Source organism: Rana temporaria, chromosome 1 (assembly GCF_905171775.1).
Source record: "Rana temporaria chromosome 1, aRanTem1.1, whole genome shotgun sequence".
Classification (NCBI taxonomy): Eukaryota; Metazoa; Chordata; class Amphibia; order Anura; family Ranidae; genus Rana; species Rana temporaria.
This window is the reverse complement of record NC_053489.1, coordinates 353,195,458-353,218,619: the sequence shown is the minus strand read 5'-3', so window position 1 is coordinate 353,218,619 and position 23,162 is coordinate 353,195,458. Positions and strand designations below refer to the sequence as shown.

The 23,162-nt window shown below is 44.3% G+C and overlaps 1 protein-coding gene across 1 annotated transcript in view; it reads left to right on the top strand.

Annotated features, from left to right (window-relative positions):
* SLC35E1 (solute carrier family 35 member E1) overlaps positions 1-16,736 on the top strand; it is a 32,035-nt gene extending 15,299 nt beyond the window's left edge. The window contains exons 2-6 of the mRNA XM_040321041.1: positions 5,075-5,145; positions 8,562-8,699; positions 10,720-10,845; positions 14,006-14,251; positions 15,867-16,736. Coding sequence (XP_040176975.1) covers positions 5,075-5,145; positions 8,562-8,699; positions 10,720-10,845; positions 14,006-14,251; positions 15,867-16,094 — 809 coding nt within the window. The 3' untranslated portion in view covers positions 16,095-16,736. The remainder of the gene's footprint in view (positions 1-5,074; positions 5,146-8,561; positions 8,700-10,719; positions 10,846-14,005; positions 14,252-15,866) is intronic.
* The last annotated feature ends 6,426 nt before the right edge of the window (positions 16,737-23,162 follow it).

Below are 23,162 nucleotides of genomic sequence, written 5' to 3'. Positions count from 1 at the left end.
TCATCTGTGTCCCCATCAGTCTCCGCATTCATCTGTGTCCCCATCAGTCTCCGCATTCATCTGTGTCCCCATCAGTCTCCCCATTCATCTGTGTCCCCATCAGTCTCCCCATCCATCTGTGTCCCCATCCATCTGTGTCCCCATCCATCTGTGTCCCCATTCATCTGTGTCCCCATTCATCTGTGTCCCCATTCATCTGTGTCCCCATCCATCTGTGTCCCCATCAGTCTTCCCATTCATCTGTGTCCCCATTCATCTGTGTCCCCATCAGTCTCCGCATTCATCTGTGTCCCCATCAGTCTCCCCATTCATCTGTGTCCCCATCAGTCTCCCCATTCATCTGTGTCCCCATCAGTCTCCGCATTCATCTGTGTCCCCATCAGTCTCCCCATTCATCTGTGTCCCCATTCTTCTGTGTCCCCATCACTCATTAGGCTATCCCCACAAATTGGTGTCCCCATTAGAGCCCCCCCCATCATTTATCCGAGTCTCCCTGCACATTTGTGTCCCCATCACAGCCCACCCCCGCCTGCATATTTGTGTCACCATTAGAGCCATCAGCCCCCCTCCTCACATGTTTGTGTCCCCATAAGAGCCACCAGCACCCCCACATTTGTGTCCCCATCAAACCCCACAGATATTTGTGTCCCCATCAAAATCATCAGCCCCCCACATTTGTGTCCCCATCAGACCCCACAGATATTTGTGTCCCCATCAGAGTCATCACCCCCCCCCCCCCCCCATATATATATATTTATGTCCCATCAGTCATCAGCCCCCCCCCCCACATTTATGTCCCCATCAGTCATCAGCCCCCCCCCCCCCACATGTATGTCCCCATCAGAGTCATAAGCGCCCCAAAATGTGTGTCCCTATCAGTCTACAACCCCCCCTCCACGTGTGTCCCCAGCAGAGTCATCAGCCCCCCAAAATTTGTGTCCAAATCGGTCTGAAGACCCCCTCCACGTGTGTCCCCATCAGAGTCATCAGCCCCCAGATGTTTGTGCCCCATCAGCGCCATTCAACCCACCCCCACTCAAGTGTATCAGCCCCCCTCCTTGCATGTGTCCAGCGCGTCTCCACTCTCCATCACTGGCTGTGCAGACCTGCTGCATCTCCCGACTCCCGCCCCGCTGGTATTGCACACTCGTTACTGGTTAACAGCGAGGCGGGAGGCGGGAGCAGGGAGGCGGCAACGGGTCTGCCCTAAACACCTTATTGGCTGCTGGGATGCCGTGGTCCCAGCAGCCAACACACACAGTGAGATGCCGGGAGGGATTGCGGGACCTGCGCTGCATATTGCCTGGGGCGAATATGCAGCGCAGATTCCACAACTAACAGGTGGACTAAGGAGTCACGCTGCGGGCCGGAAGAAATGGCCTGGCGGGCCGGATGTGGCCCGCGGGCCGTAGTTTGGAGACCCCTGGCTTAAACGATACCGAGATGACGCCTGCAGCTGCAGACATATCATCCCAGTATAACCACTCAAAGTCTAGCAATGTACCAGTACGTTTCTGGTTGTTAAGTGGTTAAAATGTAAACCTTTTGTTTAGATGGTTATCAGTTTCTTATGCTAGCAACACGGCTAGGTTTCTTGATCATTGATTCCTCCATCCATGTTAATCGCATTGGTGAAGGAATCTCCATCGCAGTCTAATATCTGACAGGATGCACTTACTGATACATTTCCAATCAGTCGATTTTTAGATCCACTTTTGTAAAGCTTGGGGATGCTGATAGACCATCCATGGCTCGTTTTTTGTTTTGTCCAATTGAGCTGGAAGCAGACATAATTTAAGCTTTTATGTCCAGATTTAAAGTGGTTATAAAGCCTAAGTACTTTCCCAGTCCACAGCTGCAGAGTTCTCAGTGCCTGTGAATGGCGGTGGTGATTGGCAGTGGTGTGGGCGCTGTCAGTGTCCTAGCGGGCTTGCCCGAGGTCATCCTTGTAGTGAGAGGCACTCAAGGATTTCTCAGGGGATAAGATAAGTTTACTACTGTAACGGATATAAACCGAAAAAAAAGATAGATAGATAGATAGATAGATAGATAGATAGATAGATAGATAGATAGATAGATAGATAGATAGATAGATAGATAGATAGATAGATAGATAGATAGATAGATAGATAGATAGATAATCAGATAGATAGATAATCAGATAGATAGATAATCAGATAGATAGATAATCAGATAGATAGATAATCAGATAGATAGATAATCAGATAGATAGATAATCAGATAGATAGATAATCAGATAGATAGATAATCAGATAGATAGATAATCAGATAGATAGATAATCAGATAGATAGATAATCAGATAGATAGATAATCAGATAGATAGATAATCAGATAGATAGATAATCAGATAGATAGATAATCAGATAGATAGATAATCAGATAGATAGATAATCAGATAGATAGATAATCAGATAGATAGATAGATATAGAGATCTTGGGGGCCACAGAAGAGATAAAGGCCAGATTTCTCAGGGAATAAAGACGAGAAAATAAATATTTTTTACAACCTGAGCTCATCCTTACCCTGAGCGGAGCTCTGGGATTTGTTGGGGGGCCAAAGAGGAGATGTATATTCACCACACACAGCCACAAAGGTAGAATTCTCTTTGGGCAGTGTATTAGTGCTCGGATAAACAAACTTACACAAATTTTAATGGTTCAAAGAATGTCAGGCAAAATGGTCGGCCCTCACGCACTATCACTTCGTCAAATCTGGCCATCTTTCAAAGTTTGGACACCCCTGGCCTAAACTTTTTATTTATTTTTTTTTTTTTGTTACCTTAATTTTTTGCTGTGGAGCAAGCCTGCACAAGCTGCTTCCTGTGGGGATACTTATGGAGAGCAGCCAGGAGCTCCAGTGTGGGAGAAGAGGGGATTCGGGGCTGTACTGTCTGTGCTGTTCCATTGCACATAGCAAATGAGTATAAACCTGTTTAAAAATTAAATAAATCATCATATACAGTGAGACCTTGGTTTACATGGTATATGAGAATTTCGCAAGACTAACTATATAATTTTTTTTAAATCCTGACTTGTGAGCAGGACTCAAGCCGCTGGTGTGTGTATCACCGTATGTGGCCAGAGGTCTGGGGGGCGCTGGAGAACTCGGACGCTCGGAAGCGCTCCACAACTTTGTAGGGCGGGAATAATGTGCGTCGGAGCACTCAAAAGTGTCAACAGTTCCTGAGTGTCTCAGAGCGTCACCAGCATCCCCGCACCTCTGGCCACATACAGTACTGCATACATTCGTTGTAGAACGAATCATCTGAGTTTTCATGATTTCTTATGGGGAAACCTGCTTTGATATATATGAGTGCTTTGGATTATAAGCATGTTTCTGGAACGAGTTATGCTCATAATTCAAGGTATTACTGTACAATCATTTTAGTCCTTGTTCAAACCTACTATTATTTTCAATAGTTTGTTCACACCTCCTCCATATCTCTTTGAAAAAAATAACAGGTGCTTTTTTAAGTGTGAACCTAACATAAGTATTGCCACATATGTTAGACAGAGTAATTACTGAATTGTATAGTAACCTGAGAAGTTCTTGCATGACTGTTTTGCGTTTTAATAATGTTGCAGATATTGCAATCCTGGTTGCAACTGATTGACTTTGTTGCTGGAATCGGTTGACTATTTTCTAATATGTCTTAATAAAATATCCTTTCCTACTGTGCTTGCCTCTTCCCACCCTCTAGCTTGCTTTAGGTGTCTGGTTTCACTGCTGCCTTTTGAACAGGTTGGCTGAGTTGTGTATGCTTTATGCAGTGTATGGGATGTTTCCTAAATGCTCTGCAACCATTCTATACAGTAAGTCAGTTGTGTTCATTGTAGATGTGAGATCTTGCTGACAAGATGTGGCAAGCACAAGCTCCCTGAACAGTGACAAATGCCATGCACATACTGTGTGGACAGTAAAGGACTTTTCCACTGCCAACTGGAAGGTAAGAGACTCTCTCCGGGAACTCGGCCCAGCCGCAGGGATGCATGTGTAAAAAGTAGTTGTGAGGCTACTCAAAGGCAAGTCATAGATTATTCGACTTTTCTTTCACCACGGGTGGAAGGAAAGAAAATCTCTAGATCCCCACATCAACACAAACAGTGTTATTGGTGGAATCTCTTCTGCAGCACTATTGTGCTCTGCCTGCAGGGAACCTTGCTGGATGCAGAACATAATGACTACTGCTAGTGGCTATAGCCATCGGCAGTAATCGCATGTAAAAAAATCAGGCAGACTGGTTGTACCCTAGTCGAACGATGGAACGATGAAACTAGCCTGCCCCTACATGGATCAAGATTCGACCCATCTATGGCTGACATAAAACTACTGTAGGGCTGAGTTGCTCTGCAATTTGCAACCCAATGCATCTTTAGCTTGAAGCATCATTTAGTCCCCGTTCACACTGGTGCGACTTGTCATGCGATTGTCACCCCCCTCGCCGGTAATGGAACTGTTCGTATTAATGTGACTCATGTTGCAGTGATTATGAAAAAGTATCGTTCGCTACTTTTTACCAATTTCATTGCGACTTGCATTCTGTTAAATGAAGTCGCAAGCTGCAATGAAATGGGCAGTGCAAATCGTACTGATGTGCGGCTTTGAAATCACGCTGAAGTGGCACGATTTCAAAGCTGCACTAATGTAAACAGAACTTAAATCAGTTTACATTTCTTAGTCAAAGAGCAGTTTCTATTGTGCAAAAACCCATAGTAACCAAGGCCTTTACTGGAGTCTAGTTGATCAGATAATTTTGAAAGGGCTTGGTGAATTCTGTGCGAAATGTGCTAGTGTCATCGGATGTGAGCACAGAACCGGAATCTCTCGGACTCGATTGCCTTTGCTCGTTGTCTGATATTTATTTTTAAAATAAATGCTTTGTTCGTGCACCTGAATATTATTTGTAACTCTATCCTAATGCAGCCATTGTAAAAGGTAAAATGTAATTATTTGTTCCTTGTCTGACCTATACTATATTAGATGCTCTGAGCAACACAACTGAGCTCTTTGTATTGGCTATGCCTTGAAGTATTTTACTCTTTATTTTTCAGTGAAGGCCACAATGCCAATATGGGTGGTGCTGTTGTCTCGAATAATAATGAAGGAAAAGCAGACCACAAGGGTGAGTGTGGAGCAGCAGTCGCATTCGGTCTTGGCTCCTATTGGATAGCCTCCATGATGTTTGTTCTCTTCAGTAAACTACATAGTGTGTGTGTGTGTGTGTGTGTGTGTGTGTGTGTGTGTGTGTGTTTCAGAACAGTTGGATGTACCATATGTTAACATATAACCAATAATGGATCATTCCACAAAAACTTGTCAGGGTGGCAACTGTCTGTATTATCAAAATATGCCCCCTAATTTAGAGGGGAGAGAAACATTAAGGCCCCATGCACACGAGAAGCAAATGCAAACTCATCTAAACACAAGTTTTCAAACGCAAAAACCGGCGTTTAAAACGCCCATTTTTGCCGCGAATTTCGCGGCGTTTTACCGCGTTTTACCGCGTTTTACCGCGTTTGCGTTTATAAGCATTTGGTTAAGAAACATCATAAGACCCTCCCTAAGCTCAAAAAACAATATTATTTAACCATTTCAGCTATTTTGTGAGACCAGAGCAGCTGAGAGAGCAGCAGTGTACGTGTATTTAGCGTGTCACTTGCCACGTCACCTGCCACATCACCTGGCCACGTCACCTGCCACAAGTTGTGGATTGTCCACTGGCCACGTCACCTGCCACATCAACTGGCCACGTCACCTGCCACATCAACTGGCCACGTCACCTGCCAAGTTGTGAATTGTCCACTTGCCACATCACCTGGCCACGTCACCTGCCTCAAGTTGTGTATTGTCCACTTGCCACGTCATCTGCCATGTCACCTGGTCACCCCACCTGCCACAAGTTGTGGATTGTCCACTGGCCACGTCACCAGCCGCAAGTTGTGGATTGTCCACTTGCCATGTCACCTGGCCACGTCACCTGCCACATCACCTGGCCACGTCACCTGCCACAAGTTGTGGATTGTCCACTTGCCACATCACCTGGCCACGTCACCTGCCACAAGTTGTGGATTGTCCACTGGCCACGTCACCTGCCATGTCACCTGGCCACGTCACCTGCCACGTCACCTGCCACAAGTTGTGGATTGTCACCTGGCCACGTCACCTGGCCACGTCACCTGCCATGCCACCTGGCCACATCACCTGCCACGTCACCTGGCCACGTCACCTGCCACAAGTTGTGGATTGTCCACTGGCCACGCCACCTGCCACGTCAACTGGCCACGTCACCTGCCACAAGTTGTGGATTGTCCACTGGCCACGTCACCTGCCACATCAACTGGCCACGTCACCTGCCAAGTTGTGAATTGTCCACTTGCCACGTCACCTGGCCACGCCACTTGCCACAAGTTGTGAATTGTCCACTGGCCACGCCACCTGCCACGTCACCTGCCATGTCACCTGGCCACGTCACCTGCCACAAGTTGTGGATTGTCCATTGGCCACGCCACCTGTCACGTCACCTGCCATGTCACCTGGCCACGTCACCTGCCACAAGTTGTGGATTGTCCACTTGCCACGTCACCTGGCCACGTCACCTGCCACGTCACCTGGCCACATCACCTGCCACGTCACCTGGCCACGTCACCTGCCACAAGTTGTGGATTGTCCACTGGCCACGTCACCTGCCACATCAACTGGCCACGTCACCTGCCAAGTTGTGAATTGTCCACTTGCCACGTCACCTGGCCACGCCACCTGCCACAAGTTGTGGATTGTCCACTGGCCACGGCACCTGGCCACGTCACCTGCCACATCACCTGGCCACGTCACCTACAATAAGTTGTGGATTGTCCACTTGCCACGTCACCTGCCTCAAGTTGTGTATTGTCCACTTGCCACGTCATCTGCCATGTCACCTGGCCACCCCACCTGCCACAAGTTGTGGATTGTCCACTGGCCACGTCACCTGGCCACGTCACCTGCTGCAAGTTGTGGATTGTCCACTTGCCATGTCACCTGGCCACGTCACCTGCCACATCACCTGGCCACATCACCTGCCACAAGTTGTGGATTGTCCACTGGCCACGTCACCTGCCACGTCAACTGGCCACGTCACCTGCAACAAGTTGTGGATTGTCCACTGGCCACGTCACCAAGCCACGTCACCTGCCACATCACCTGGCCACGTTACCTGCCACAAGTTGTGGATTGTCCACTTGCCATGTCACCTGGCTACGTCACCTGCCACGTCACCTGGCCACATCACCTGCCACGTCACCTGGCCACGTCACCTACCACAAGTTGTGGATTGTACACTTGCCACGTCACCTGGCCATGTTACCTGCCACATCACCTGGCCACGTCACCTACAATAAGTTGTGGATTGTCCACTTGCCACGTCACCTGCCTCAAGTTGTGTATTGTCCACTTGCCACGTCATCTGCCATGTCACCTGGCCACCCCACCTGCCACAAGTTGTGGATTGTCCACTGGCCACGTCACCTGGCCACGTCACCTGCTGCAAGTTGTGGATTGTCCACTTGCCACGTCACCTCCCACATCACCTGGCCACATCACCTGCCACAAGTTGTGGATTGTCCACTGGCCACGTCACCTGCCACGTCAACTGGCCACGTCACCTGCAACAAGTTGTGGACTGGCCACGTCACCAAGCCACGTCACCTGCCACATCACCTGGCCACGTTACCTGCCACAAGTTGTGGATTGTCCACTTGCCATGTCACCTGGCTACGTCACCTGCCACGTCACCTGGCCACATCACCTGCCACGTCACCTGGCCACGTCACCTACCACAAGTTGTGGATTGTACACTTGCCACGTCACCTGGCCATGTTACCTGCCACAAGTTGTGGATTGTCCACTGGCCACGTGACCTGGCCACGTCACCTGACACATCACCTGGCCACGTCACCTACAACGAGTTGTGGGTTGTCCACTTGCCACGTCACCTGGCCATGTCACCTGCCACAAGTTGTGGATTGTCCACTGGCCACGTCACCTGCCACAAGTTGTGGATTGTCCACAATGCAATGCAAGCAATTACATTTTTTATGTTTTTTTTTTTATGGTTTTTCATCATTTGCCATCATTTTTGAGATTTCTAATGTAAAAAAATAGGTCACCTTTAAAAACGCCTATAAACGAAATCGCGGCAAAACGCCGGTACCGCGTTTTGCCGCGATTTGCGTCTAAAACGCAAAAGCTGAAAGCCTCTGAACCCAAAATTTTGGGTTTGGAAAAACGGCCCTAAACCCAACTGCTTTGAAACGCCAAAAAACGTGATTGTGTGCATGGACACATAGGATAACATTAAATGTGTTCAGGGGCAGTTGAAAAAAATGCCCAAATGCCTCTGAACTCGAGTTTAGCAGCGTCTCGTGTGCATGGGGCCTAAGACCGTAGGGAGGAGAGGGAAGTTGGTGTTGCAAGAGAGGAATAATGGTGCATTTATACGTGCATGTAGGGCAACTTACAAGTGAATGATGTTTCCTAAAAGTATTTTTCATGTCCACCTAGGTGTATTTATCTTTGGTTCCAATTATTGGAGGAGTTCTTCTGGCAACTGTTACTGAAATCTCCTTTGACATGTGGGGCCTGATCAGTGCTCTTGCTGCCACTCTGTGTTTCTCTCTGCAAAACATCTTTTCCAAGAAGGTAAGTGTGTAGATGTCTAGCAACCCTACCCAGCTGGTTTAGTTTGGGGGTGGGGGGTCACTCTGCCTGTAAGGCTTGGTTCGCACTACTGCAGGTGCGCGCACATACCTGCACGCTGTGTGTAGGTAGCCCGTTCATTTAATTGGCTGCTTAAAGCGGAGGTTCACCCAAATAACATCTATATAAGATTATATTCTTTATACTTCCAACATGTACAGTAGGCCCTTTTTTTTTTTTTTTGGCTGTACATACCTTATTATGGCTATTTTCAATCCGGCTTCCGGGTACTCAATCCCGCGGGAGTAGGCATTTCTATGCTGTGGCGCAATGTCATCTGGGACTTCGCCCAGATGATTGACGTCCTTGAGAACAAGTTCCCCCGGCGGATAAGGCCCCCCCCCCATTGCGTAGGTGCGTCCCGAGAGTCAGAGTTTCCGAAAGAACCCGAACATTCAGAGCTGCGAGTCGGCTCTACACGGTGCCTGCGCACCAACTAGGAGCCGTGTAGAGCTGACTGCGCAGGCACCGTATAGAGCTGACGCGCAGCTCTGCATGTTCGGGTTCTTTCGGAAACTCTGTGACTCTCGTGACGCGCCTACGCAATAGAGGGGGGGGGGGGCCTTATCCGCCGGGGGGAACTTTTTCTCAAGGACGTCAATCGTCTGTGCGAAGTCCCAGATGACATTGCGCCGCAGCATAGAAACGCCTACTCCCACGGGAGCGTACCGGAAGTCGGACTAAAAATGGCCATAATAAGGTATGTACAGCCCAAAAAAAAAGGGCCTACTGTACATGTTGAAAGTATAAAGAATATGATCTTATATAGATGTTTTTTGGGTGAACCTCCGCTTTAAGCAACATGTTAAAGGGCCAAAAGCTTGCACTAGAAACATGCTATATGGCAGCGTGTTTCTCTGCATGTTGGAAAAGTGTGTCACATCGTTCAACACACAGCAATCAGAACCTATACTAAGGGAAGTTCCTTGAGTAGGGAAATTGGCAGACTTATTCTATATTTTAAAACGCAGCATTCATGATTGCTATGTATTTAAAGAGGAGGTCCGCCCACCCCTGCAAAAAATTAAAAGCCAGCAGCTACACATACTGCAGTGGCTGACTTTTAATAGGACACTTGCCTGTCCAGGAGTCCAGCAATGTCAGCACCGCAGCTGATGTTTCCATCAGCTGTCGGGTGCTGCCACCATTGTGGGTAAGGAAATCTGGCAGATGCAGCATAGGTCCGATCTGTCTCCAGGTGCCTCTACACTGAGAACTGAGCGATCGAACATCGCCGATCTCTCGGTTTTCAGAGATCTGTAGACTCAGTCACAGCTCTCTGCTCTTCTCCCTTCTCGCTCATTGGAACGCTGAGCTGTGGAGGGGGCGGAGTGGCACTCTGTGGCTTGCTGAGAGGGGTGTCGGTCCAGGCACCTGGCAGATTCAGACTCCGTGGTCAGGATGACACGGTACCTGGACTGACATTGGTGAGATCAGCAGAGAGTGGACTGAAAACAGGTCACAGAGGTGCAAAACGAATTGCACTCTTGTGATCCATAAAAAGTACAGCCAAACAAGCTTTGACTGTACTTCTCTAACACCACACTTGTTTTAGCAAAAACATATGAGCTAAAATAATTCACCAATACTGTATATACGGTTTTCAAAAATGTGTAATATTATTAACATTGTGGAATAGTTTAGGGTGTGTCGGGATGACCCATCTTTCAGCTTGTTATACGGGTGAGCAGAGGACAATCTTCATTCCATACCAAACATTATTACACTTGTTAGGAGAACTGGACTGCTTTTGCAGCCATGACCAATCAGTGGAAAAAAAGCTGCATGGCGTTGGCATTTACTTTATAGAGATCAGAATAGTAGTCTTTTTTTAAATGCAAGTATCTCATGCCTTTTTATGCATTATATCTCCTCTTGTTGTCTAATTTGTCTTAATTACCACATCAAGCATACTTTAAAATTGTTAAAATGGCATAAGTAAAAAATATTTTAACTCCAATAGGTGCTGCGTGATTCCCGAATCCATCATCTAAGATTACTGAACCTTCTGGGATGTCATGCTGTATTTTTCATGATACCTACATGGGTGTTACTGGATCTTTCATCCTTCTTGGTGGAGAGTGATCTGGTAAATTTACCTTTTTTCCTAATTTTCTTGTTTCTTCAATGTAAATTGTTGCTCATTTGTTGGCAAGTCAGGGGTAACACCTGTGTATTGAATGATTTACAATGTGCTGCCATTTCATCCTAGTCTAGCCAAAACGTCACCGAACCCTTTTTTTCTTAACTTGATGCACGGTGTGCTCCAGCACAGATGCATTTCCTTACTGTGTTGGACTGCTATTTAGAAAGAATGACACCACAATGCATTTAAGACCTGCTGTGATCTCAGCCCAAAGTTGTTATGCCTTTTGGGACAATCTTGCAGTAATGTTTATGGCAGGTGGCGGTGAGTAGCCTTCAGAAATTTAGCCTGAAAATTGTCCCAAAAACATATAAATAAAACTTATTTAGTTTATTTCATAAAAATGCATGTCAGAAAATTTTGTGTATTCAAAGTGGAAGTTTGCTGTGAGAATGAAGGGGAAAACCCATCTTCCCCTAGTTTGTTTTATACATTGCTAGAATTTTAGCAAACATTATTTCTCTGAATGGCAGCCATTTGTATAAAATTCTAATCCCTTCCTACCTCCTGCAGCCAATTCCTGCTCTTCAATGTTGAGTAAGTTAGGTCTTCCTGTTGTAGACATGGCCAGTCCCAGTGACATGCTCAGTCAGTGTTTTAACAAGAGGATAGCTTATGAGGAATAACAAGCAACCAATCGTATGGGCAGAAAATGTTTAAGTGCATACAGAGCCCCCCCCCCCCCCCCCCAAACAAGGAAGCCAAGTTTAAACATTTAGAAAGTCATAGATGACTGGCATTTTAAAGGTGAAACTCCACTTTTCATAACCCCCCACCCCCCCCCTGGTGTCACATTTGAGTCCGGCCTCTCCGCCTCCCCCCCCCCCCCCCCCCGTTGTATTCCGGGAAACACTCGGCTCCCATAACACAACGGGGACCACTGGGAAGTGCACAGCGTGACTCGCGCATGCACAGTAGGGAACCGGGCAGTGAAGCCCTTACCGAGGATGGCGGCCAGGAGAGCCGAGCTACCGCTCGGCTTCAGCTGCCGACGTCACGGGGACTTGGACAGGTAAGTGTTAATTTTTTAAAAGCCAGCATCTGCTGTATTTGTAGCTGCTGGCTTTTAAAAAAAAAAAAAAAATTGAGGTGAACCCCCGCTTTAAGTAGTTTTGAGGTTAGTAACACTTAGTTAGAAAAGGGCCTGTGGGTGTGTAAATATACAGGCATAAATATAATTTGCATAATATTTACATGCTACATTACAGTGCTACTTTGTGATTGAACCCAGGTTCACGCTGACGGCGGGATTGAAATCGTGCAAGTTCAGCTGAACTCGTACAATTTCATTCCTGAATTTGTGAAACACACAGGATACATGCCACAGCAAACGAGGTACAAGCTGACGTGTTTCACACCAAACCTTAGTGCTTATTCATAGCTTACTAACAAATGTGTGTTGTCGGATTATCCAAAGTACAAACGTGCATGCTCAGAAGCAATGCTAACCATAACACATTAGCAGAACTTGCCCAATGGGTGGCGCTAAAGAGCTAAAAAAAAAAAAAGTAGTTTGTCCGACAATTTTTTGCTGTTTGTATGCAAGACAAGTTCATGGCCAACGCCCTTCAGACAAAAGTCCTACTCTTTGTCCAAGGAAAATCGATCGTGTGTACCAGGCTTTAGCGTGTATCATCGCCCGAGTGACTTTGTTTTTTAGTAGCAAACCGTACAGAGAACTGACTCCTTCCACAGTCTGGTGATGACCTGTTTTGCAGCGGTCATGACATAAGAGATGTTATTTGGTTCCTGGTCAACTCTGAGGGTTCAGCAGTTAATAACTCTATCCAAGGGTCGTGTTGGATTGACATTTTGAATAGGTGGGTTTGATTCAAAAGATTTGAGCACCCAGGGGACAAGTCTGCTACATTTTTTAAATTTTGTGATTGCTGCAACCCCTGAAACGGGTGGCTGGGTAACCCGGAAAATATCTTGCTATCCGATGTGGTACCAAATCTCATCTGCACAGTACTTTTATCGGATGTTTCTAATGCTGCCACATTTTTGGAGACCTTATGCGTCGCCAGCAACATTTCTGACCAATCGTTGGGTGTGTAGTCTAGGTCACGTGTCACAAAAAATGGCTTTATCTATATGCATATTGTGGGTTAGTAGGTCAGAGAGTAGTGTAGCTAAAGCATCGTCGGAATAACCAGACAGGTAGCATATTCGGAGAGGTGAGCAATAACATTGTTTAGATCTTTGACACGTGTCCTAAACATTCCCGTGTAGCCTTTACAGGTTTAAACCTAGCAATTTAGCCTGTGACTTATACACAGTAATTTCAGCTCATTAAGAACTGGTTATAACCAATGTCCCTAGTTACACCCTGATAGAAAATAGGTTGATGCTGTTGTATCATTTGATGCAAGAAATACGTGAGACTTAAGATTCTATAATTGAATGGTTATCCTATGGAAACATGACTTGTTGGGGATATTTGAGGAAAGGCATGGACAAATACTGCAATATGTCTTAATAATTCACTTGTTGGACAGAGGTTCTTCCAATGTGTCCCAAGAAGTCTTAACAAAAACATTATTTTACTGATTTAAAAAAAAATTCCTGTGAGAATTATGGAGGCTCCCATTACTGGCCTCTTTCTGTATAGGTTAGCTAGCTGAAATGCAGAATATTTTTATTTCTATTTTCTGAGTTACCTGATCCGCATACTTGGGCCATTTATTTTAAGGTTTTTTTTTTTTTTTTTTTTACAAAGTTATTAGGTGTTGGCAAGATGAATCAAGCAACTGTTTCTTTGGTCCCTCTGATCTGTGTGATTATGTTCCCAGAACAAATCGCCTGATTTGTCTAGTTCCAAGGGCCTAATGTATCCTTTTGGATTTTTAACTTGTATATTCCATTGAATGCATTGGATGGAGTGCATTGCCAGGAATTAAGATGGATATCTTTCCAATGGATTTCTTAAGTAATGGTTCCATTGCTAGGTTACATTTCCCAGCATCTACCAAAAACTGAAATATCAGTTTAAGGTGAATTAATCTCATCACTTGCTATTATATAAATGTTTAAATGGATTGTTTTTTTTTTTTTTTTTTCTTTGTTTCTTGCATTTCATCCCTCTATTTGTCATCCTCTCCAGAGCTCCATCTCTCAATGGTCATGGACACTTCTCCTCCTGGTAATCAGCGGGACTTGTAACTTTGCCCAGAACCTGATTGCCTTCAGCATCCTTAATCTTATAAGCCCTCTAAGTTATTCTGTAGCCAATGCCACAAAAAGGATCATGGTTATTACAGTCTCTCTTTTCATGCTTCGCAATCCGGTGACTGGCACTAATGTTTTAGGCATGTTGACTGCAATTCTTGGAGTTTTTCTTTATAACAAGGTGAGTGGTCCCATAATAAGCCTTTGTTTTGTTGGTTAAATGGGATATGTAGACTTTAGATATGTGTGAAAATGGTCAAGTAAAATTGTCTGTAAAGCAGAAATTTTCCTTTTATCTTATGTGTTTGTGACGGCTCAACGTTTTTATTCCCCCATCCCTCTTCTGTACCAGAGAAATTAGTCTTTAAGACCAATAATCTGGATAAAGCTACCCAACAGGATTCTAATGCTTCTACATACATTTAGCCAAGATTTTAAAAAATGTTTTGCTTTACATACCTTTTTTCTTGAAATGGTACATTTTCTGTTTAAATATTTGAAATGTTTTCTATTTTGAATAAAATAATGGTTTCTGAGATTTTACACAACGTCCTAACTTTTTTGGAATTGGTGTTGTATATCTACCTTCCTCTTTAGCCAAGAATGCTTGATCAGCTATGCACCTGGCTTTCTGGCCAGAATTCTGACAGTTGTGAAGCCAGAAACTCTAAAAGCTGAGGGTTTCCTGGTTCCCTCTGTGCAGAGTACAGCCAACCCCATCAGTTTTACAGAATAGCCCTGAGTCTGCTCCACAACACCAACATGAGCCCAAAATGCTGGCCTAGTTATAGGCATAGTGCACTTTTGAGAGCATGTTTTATGTAATACCCATATTTGGGGTGTAACATGAAACCTGGTCATATTCCCAAACCCCCCACCCTCAAACCAAGGCTGGGTTCATGCTATCGCGCTGCATTAGCGCACACACTAATTTATGTTAAATGGTTGTATAGGGTTTTTTTTTTTACTTTTACCTACAGGTAAGCCTATAATAAGACTTACCTGTAGGTAAAAAAAATCTCCTTAACCTAGGAGATGCAGCAGCGCATGCGCACAGGGGATGTTCGGCTTAAGGCCCGGCAGTTGCCGGACAGAAGTCTCCTGTGCGCATGCACGGGAGTGACGACATTGCGGCTGGAGCCGCGATACCCGGAAGACACGCCGAGGGGAAATGTCATCTCCCTCGGCATGGACCGACAGCGGTAACGACACCTCGTTCCAAGGCAAGTATTTCATAATGAGCTAGTATGTGGTGCATACTAGCTCATTATGCTTTTTCCTTTACAGGTGCCAGGAGAAAAAAAAGTTTTTCCTATGCAACCGCTTTAAGGCAGTCAATTGGAATGGGCAGCCCAATTCACCCAAAACGTTCAGGCTGCATTTTCAGCAGTGCAAAGCACATTGGTGCCTTGTTGTGCTGCAACGCCTAGTAAAGACACCTCTGTGGTGGTGGGTTATGGTGACACAATCGTCATAAGAGGGAAGGTCTGGACAGCCGCAAAATAAAAGTATAAACCACAGCAGGGTACTGGATAAAAAAGCTGACGTGTTTCACACTCTCAATGGTGCTTAGTCATACATGTGCTGCAAACCAATTCACAAATCCTTGTTCACAGCCATTTCTAAAACAATCTATGCCGTCAATGAGAAATGTTATTGTATTCACACTATATGCAGGCAGTAATTAAACACTGCCAGAAATGTATTAGAAAGTTGCAGTTTAAATGGGGAATTGGTGATTTATTTTCCCATATCTGCTCATATGCTCTTGCGTGACTGCTGTTATTGTTTTTCAGGCCAAATATGATACGAACCAGGAAGCAAAGAAGCAATTACTTCCTATTGCCTCTGGAGAGATTCAAGGCTTGGATCACCACCATGAACATCCAGAAAAGCTTCAGAATGGCATTGCTGCTTTCACTCCTGGAAGAGACTATCAGTATAGTCGGACAAATATACTGACTGATCATTTTCAGTATAGTCGACAGAACCACCCAAATGCACACAATCGATACGACGTTTGAAGCATCATCCCATGGCGTTCCCCCTTACTCCACTTGCTTCACATCACACTTCATCAAGAAAAGGCCAAACATTTCATACCTGTACTGATCATTGGTTACAGTATGATTTGTTGCTTGTCCATTGGAAGCGGAGATGCATGGTAGGCTTGCCCAAATGCAGTGTAGGGCATGATCAAAGCTTTGTCTTTTTGTTCAGCCCCTAATTCTTCTGCATCTAGACTATAAGATGTGTGGCAGTATAGGATTTTAGACTTAATTTTGCCACCTTCAGCTCCTTTTGGTTGAGCATTTCCTCTATCCCCACATTTTCAGAAGTATTGGATCCCTCAGGCTGCTGCATGCAAATGAGTCTTCAGCCTTTCTAAAAAAGAGCACTATCTTCTGTCTTGTCTACTCCTGGAAACCGCACACTGCAATATGCACATAACTCATAAGAAATGGGCCAGTGTTTGGACTATAAAAATGTACATTTGGAATGAAAGATGGTTATGATATCCCTACATTTTATTCACATGAATCTGGTTATTATGGAAGGCATTCAGATCTTGGTGTAACAAATCCTTGTTTCTGTGCAGGTATCTAAAAAAGGGGTTGCCATTAATCTGTTACTAGCTAAATTTTCCAGTAAAATGTAAAAATTTACAGGTTTTACACTTTTTTTTCCTTTATTTTTTTCAAGTACCCATTATCTCAGTTTTGCATAATACTTCCATATGTTGCAAATATAGACTAGCACAGGTTTAGCAGTTTTAAAGCGGTAGTAAACCACAGCCTTTCCAAAAAAAAACACCTGCAAGACAATGGCATAATGAGCACATTCTAAAATACTTATGTTCGAACAAAGCCCTCCAGCGGTGCACTGTCACTGTTGGCAGGGCTTCCATCTTTACCCAGTTTTCCCTCCAAGTTCGCATGCTCAGGCAGTCTAACTGGCCGAGCCACGATTACTTCACAGGCTGCTGCTCTGAGGGGACAGCACTGGTATGCCGTCCCTTCAGAGCGCATTCAAAGGTGATGCCACCGGCTGCATGCAGTGTGAATATCTCCAAAAAAAGTGCAAGTTTAGGAGATATTCACTGTACCTACAGGTAAGCCTTATTATAAGCTTACCTGTAGGTACAAGTTAAAAACTTTTTACTTCCCCTTTAAGACTGCAGAAAAGGTCCACAGGAGGCTCTGTAATGAAGGCAGCACAGTTGTGACCAATCCTATGTTGGTTTTAATGGTTCTACATTAAAATTGTTCTTCCTTGCATTAGGTTTGCCTTTGTGGCATTGGGGAACAGTTGTAATTTTATGCTTGGAGCATGTGCACTGCTTTTTTAAAGTACTGTGTAGCAGGTCATATAGTTACTGTGCAGTGTACAATATGTACCCCGTACATGCACCCACTATATTTTGTCGCATGTTTACTGTCAAAAAGGACCCATCTTTATAATCTGATGTCTGGTTTTTGAAAGTCAACCAAGCAAAGAAACGTCTAAAATATAGCCAATTTTTCCTTTTTATATACTTTATAATCTTGTGCGTTAGGATTTCCAGAGATGGCATTGTGCAGCTTATATGCACATAGTTCTGCTAAAGCAGGTATTGGCATGTATTTTTAACAATGCATGACATCTTTAAACACCCTCAGGGATGTTAATGGTAAATTGTAATCCTCATTTGTCATCCAAAACACCCAATAAGAAAACATTCTTCAAGTGGTCTTTCGCAAATAGAAGCAAGCCCTTTTTTATATGCAAAGAACCTTTTAATGGTTACCTGTGTAACTTGTTCATGTCCTATCTTATGTTTGTAGATAAAGTATGCTCTTTTAAAAAGAGACAATATAAAAGATGACATCAATTGGAAATGTTTAAGCTGCACAATGAGATGAGGATGGTAAGAGTGTGGTGGTAAAAACTACTATAGCTGTAGCTCAGTTATGCTGAAAAACTGACCATGTCCATCATAGAGGGAAACAGAAATTTAGAAATGTTTGGGTTTTGTTACTGCATACAAGAGACTGGCACACTGTAAGAATTTATAAGCCAGTCCTCATATAAATCTTCTACCCAGCACATGCCTGTTTATTTGGGTATTGTTTTTAGGGTCCTAGGAGGCTGAATGCCTTTTCTTGTAAATTTTAAGCTAACCCTTCTGAATTTAGTGGAGGTCAACCCCCCCCCCCCCCCCCCCCCCCGAGATTTCAGTCAAGATCCCTGCACATCTGTCTGAGCTGATCTCTGTATAGCAGCTATCCAGATCAGCATTTTCCCATTACTTGTTCATGCTAGTTGGCTGGGCATGTTGGGCTGGCTTGGAATTTGACCTTCCGGCACTGAACTCTACATTGAAGTGCTTTACAGTTCTGTACTGCCTTGGTTATCTATGGAGAGCTTTCCAGGTCCAGAGCTGTGGCACAGCCCCAGGTGTGACCTGGAATCTGAAGACTTAGACCAGTTGGCCAGAAGCACTGGGAGTTACACCACTGTTTGCACCTCTGGGTGTCTTTTTCAGAATTCTGGCTGCCAGTTTTATAAGGGGTCAATCACTGACGTAATCCACCAAGTGGAATGCTGTATGTGTGCTCTGTGCTGGCTTTCCAGCCATGTAGCCTGGCAGATGCTGCTCTTTCTGAAGCATCACATGAAACTCAAGTCTAATTCCACTGCCCCCCTAGTGACTTGGCCACCTCTGGCCACTTGAGACACTCATAATCAACAGCTGCCCAGGTTTGTGAGGCAAGGTTACAAGTACTGACACCGCATCTGGTTGATTACTACTACACAGCACAACATGTTTTCACAATGACTTACAGAGGACAGTTCTGCAGCCACAGATGACCTCAGCCCATTCTCCCCTAGTGGTTTTGGAGGTGTTCCCCCACAAGGAGCTGACACCTGTAATATGAAACTATTAGTTTTGGGTCTTTTTTTTAAAGCTGCAAAGACCTTTCCACTTCACCTGCTATTTGGATCTTTACTTTCTGCAGAATCGAAATGTCCTAAGAGCTCCTGAACCCCACCTGAAATTGTGGCGGAGCATTTTCCCTTTGGGATGGTATTTGTAAATTATGTGCCTCTATGGCTGCACCGGTGATCCTTTTTTAACAAAAATGCCACCAAAAGAGTAAATGGTGTGCTCCCCTTTTGGAACCTCACTGACTATTGAATTCTCTTTAGATCCCAGTTTGACAGTTTAAGGCTTCAGTCAACAATGAGCCAGTTAATTCAAACTGTTTTTAGAATAGGTAGAATTCCTTAAGAGATCCCTTCACTACTGAGGTAGGTTCCCATTTTATAGAGTGGATGGTGCAGATGGCTGGAGCCTTGTGCTTTTAGTTGTGTTGGCTTGTTGCAAGCCCCAAAACTGGCATCTCCCTGAACTGTTGGTACAAATGCGTAGATGAGCTGTCCAGGGAACATCTGGTTCACATGCCCTTTTGAGGTACATGGTTTTGAGACCTGCTCTTGACACTAGCATTGTTATTAGCAGGGACATTGGTGGCCAGACTGTACTGTAGAGCTTAACTCTCGCTAAGGCTGTAGGGCCCAAAACCAGAGGTCGGCTAACCAGTCTGACACTTGCGTGTTAATGCGCACCATGCTTCGACAATTTCGGGGGCTGTGTTTACTTCCATACGGGTCCTTGGGTAGTCTGTCTCCCTGTCATTTGAGTGCTCAGGACACCCCTTTTAGCCTAATGGCTGTGTTGCATCTCCTTGAGCAGCTTTGCATCTCCCATGTTTTACTGCACTCGGCATTGTCTTCCCAGATCTGCCACATCCTGGCAGTTCCTGTTTTCGTGCAGGTCAGAACATGGTTTATAAAGTTTCCCCATTCAAAATTTCACTGTTGTCAGGAAAGGTTTGCACCCACAGATGCTACTGCAGCCCTTGCATTTGGTACCTCTCAGCTTGCTTCCTCCATAAAGTATGGGGACCCCTTGACTTGCCAGGTCACATGGAATCAGATCTTACTGCTCCTTTCCTTATCAAGCACACATCAGTGTTCTTCGAAGGCACCTGCTTTTTTATTTTTTTTTGTGTGACATTGGCACTTTTATCCAACCTAGTGGTCATCTCTGGATCCCGTCATAAAAAAAGGATAGTCTTCTGAATTCTTGCAAGCAGAAGTCTTTAGCAGAGCCGGACACCTGTGAGCTCCTGCCAGATGAGAATTTGCAGGTGTCTGGTGTTGGCAACTCTTGCTTACCATCAACTTCCCTTGGTCACACCAACTTCATAGCTGGAATACCTTGGTTGTTGCCTTAGGAGCCTATTTGGCTATTCTTTGAAATATTCTATATTGACTATTTCCACCTTCCACTATTTCCTTCCGTATCTCATGTGATATGGGTTGTCTGGCAGGGCAAATTCAATCCTGTGACCTTCCTTCCCTGTCTCGTCTCCTGTGGAATGGTCTTGTCCACGCATCTCTTGGGACTTTTTTCGTGGCTCAATTTTTGTTGTCCATGTTATGATCTGTTATATTTTCAGACAAATGCCTTGATCTGCCTGGTTGTAGTGATCTTGTTGGTGTAGGCTCATTGTTCTTTCCAGGGGACCCACTCCCCTTGGTGATTTTTGTCAAGGTCTGAGCATCGGGTTTATTCTCTGTAGCCTTAATTTTATCTGTTCCAGATTTAGGTATTTGTCCTGTGTTCCCAGTTTCTTCTTGATTCTGTCAGTGACTGTTGACCACTCAGCTGAACTGTTTCAGAACATCCCACCCGTTTCTATATCCTGGACAAAATGGGATTTTTGTGTTTACCCTAAAGTCTATTGCTTTGAGTGCATTAAGTGCCACCCTCCTTTTTATTTTATTTATTTTTTACTGACCTTGTATACTGCTTGCTCGACAAACTAAGTAGTGGAGGGGTTTTATGAAGGCTGGCTTATAACTTTCCTTTTTCTAGTGTCTCGACCTCATGTAGTCGGCATATAGCTCCACTGTTAATTCCTGTGTCCCTCAATGGACTTGAAGAAACAGGTTGTATGGTATGTACAAAAATCATATTTTGATGTCCAAGGTTTCAAAACTGACAACAGTGTCTTAGAAGCTTTCCTAATTTTAACAGGGATCACTAAAGATAAACTGACTTTCTTTGACTGGTGGGAAAATAGATGTGTGTATGTATTTCTACCTCCAACATTTATATTATTTGTTTATCTTCTGTCTTGGCTGCTGTTTTTCAATTTACATTGGGATATTTCTCATCCCATGATAAACATAGGCTGACACTTGATTCTGACAAAAAGAAACCACAGAAGAGGAACTTAAAGGGGTTGTAAAGACAAATATTTTCCTCTTAAATTAAAGTCTGACAGTAGCTGATAAAGTAAAAAGTAATGTTTTGCATTATAACTAGTTTGATACCTGTTGAAATCAAGCTTTTTTTATTCACCTCCGTCACTCCTGAATCGTTATTCTCACTGACTTCCTGGTTTGCGGTGCGCATTCATTCTTGCTACATCACGGCCTAATGGGAACTACAGGCATTTTTAAACCTGGATTACTGTATTTTGGAGGTCAAAAGGAAAAACAAGCCAAGTGATATTTAAATGCTCTAGCTTACAGCAATCAATTGATCTAATAAAAAACGAACCTTTAGTGTTCCTTTTAAGCAGAGGTTGACTAAAGGTATCATTAAGGTCTTGTTTGCATGCTCTTCAGCCTGTAAACACTAGTTTTGTATAGGAAGCATTTATTAAACATTTGCAAAATATTCAGCCAGCTTTTAGCAGCGTTTACGAAGCTCCATGTACATTCTAGACCAGGGATCCTCAAACTACGGCCCTCCAGCTGTTGTAGAACTACACATCCCATGAGGCATTGTAACACACTGACATTCACAGACATGACTAGGCATGATGGGAATTGCAGTTCCTGAACAACTGAAGGGCCGTAGTTTGAAGACCCATGTTCTAGACGGTGAGGGAGGAGGTAGACGATACTGCAGCCTCTTCCCTGCACTCCGGCAGCCTAAGGTTCTCTGACAACTGATGCAGGGTCCATAGCTCTGCACTGGACATAAGGATGCTGGGGAACAATCCACCATCAGAGTATGGGGGAGCAGAGGATCCGTTTAAGTAAAATGCTTTAACTATCCCCTAGACATAAACTAGCGGTGAACTCTGCAGTGCTGGTGCAGCCCCAATGCAAGGAAGGAGTTTTAATTTTTCAGGCGTTGGGTTTAAATTTCAGATTCTGTGGGTAGATTCTTTATGCTTATATTTGCTTGCTTATATCATTGTGGAGCACTTTCAAAATGAGTCGTGATAAACTAGCCAGTACTTTTTCAAAGAACAAATGGTTCAAGATGTCAAATGGTGCTTTGGTATCATTCAGCTAACTCTTATGGTGTTCACACACCCGGCAATTGTAAATGCAAAAACAAACGAATAGATGAAGGCTGCCTACCACCAAAATGTTATCTGTTTAGTTTTTGTGATTTAAACTGTGAAGTGACCAGAACTGAGATGAATGTGTACACTGTTATGCTTATTCGGTACAGCAGTGTGTGAATACTATTGTGTGACTACTTCAGTTACTTGCTGGGGATAGATCGGTATTTGCTAAGAGTTAATTTCGCTTTTCCATGTCACAATATCGCCACCCTTCTTCCTCTCCCTTTTTGTCTGAATGAATGGAGATTCCTTTCTTCTTTTTAATGCAGAAATCTGCTTTGAGTACTGCTGAGTAAATATATAATTGAGTGGCACAATTTCAGGTCTCGGCAAACTCAACTTTTTGTTTTGTTGGACCAGATATCCCATATCTTGACAATCAGGGATGACTACTGGCTGGTGGAAAAGTGACATCCCCTTTAAAAGCACATTACAGTACCCTAATATAAAGAAGTCCTGATCTAGATACAGAAAAGGAAATGTGACCCTTGCCCATATTATTTAGGTCATAAATGTATGCATGTGTGGTAGGTGCAATGCGATGGCTCGAACAATGTATAAATGTAACTCTGCTAAATGTATATTATGTAGGAGATCCGTTCCCAACGCTTTGTTCTAGAACATGATTGTCTGTCACCTCAGACCAATATTTCTTCATAACCCTTATGTTCATCA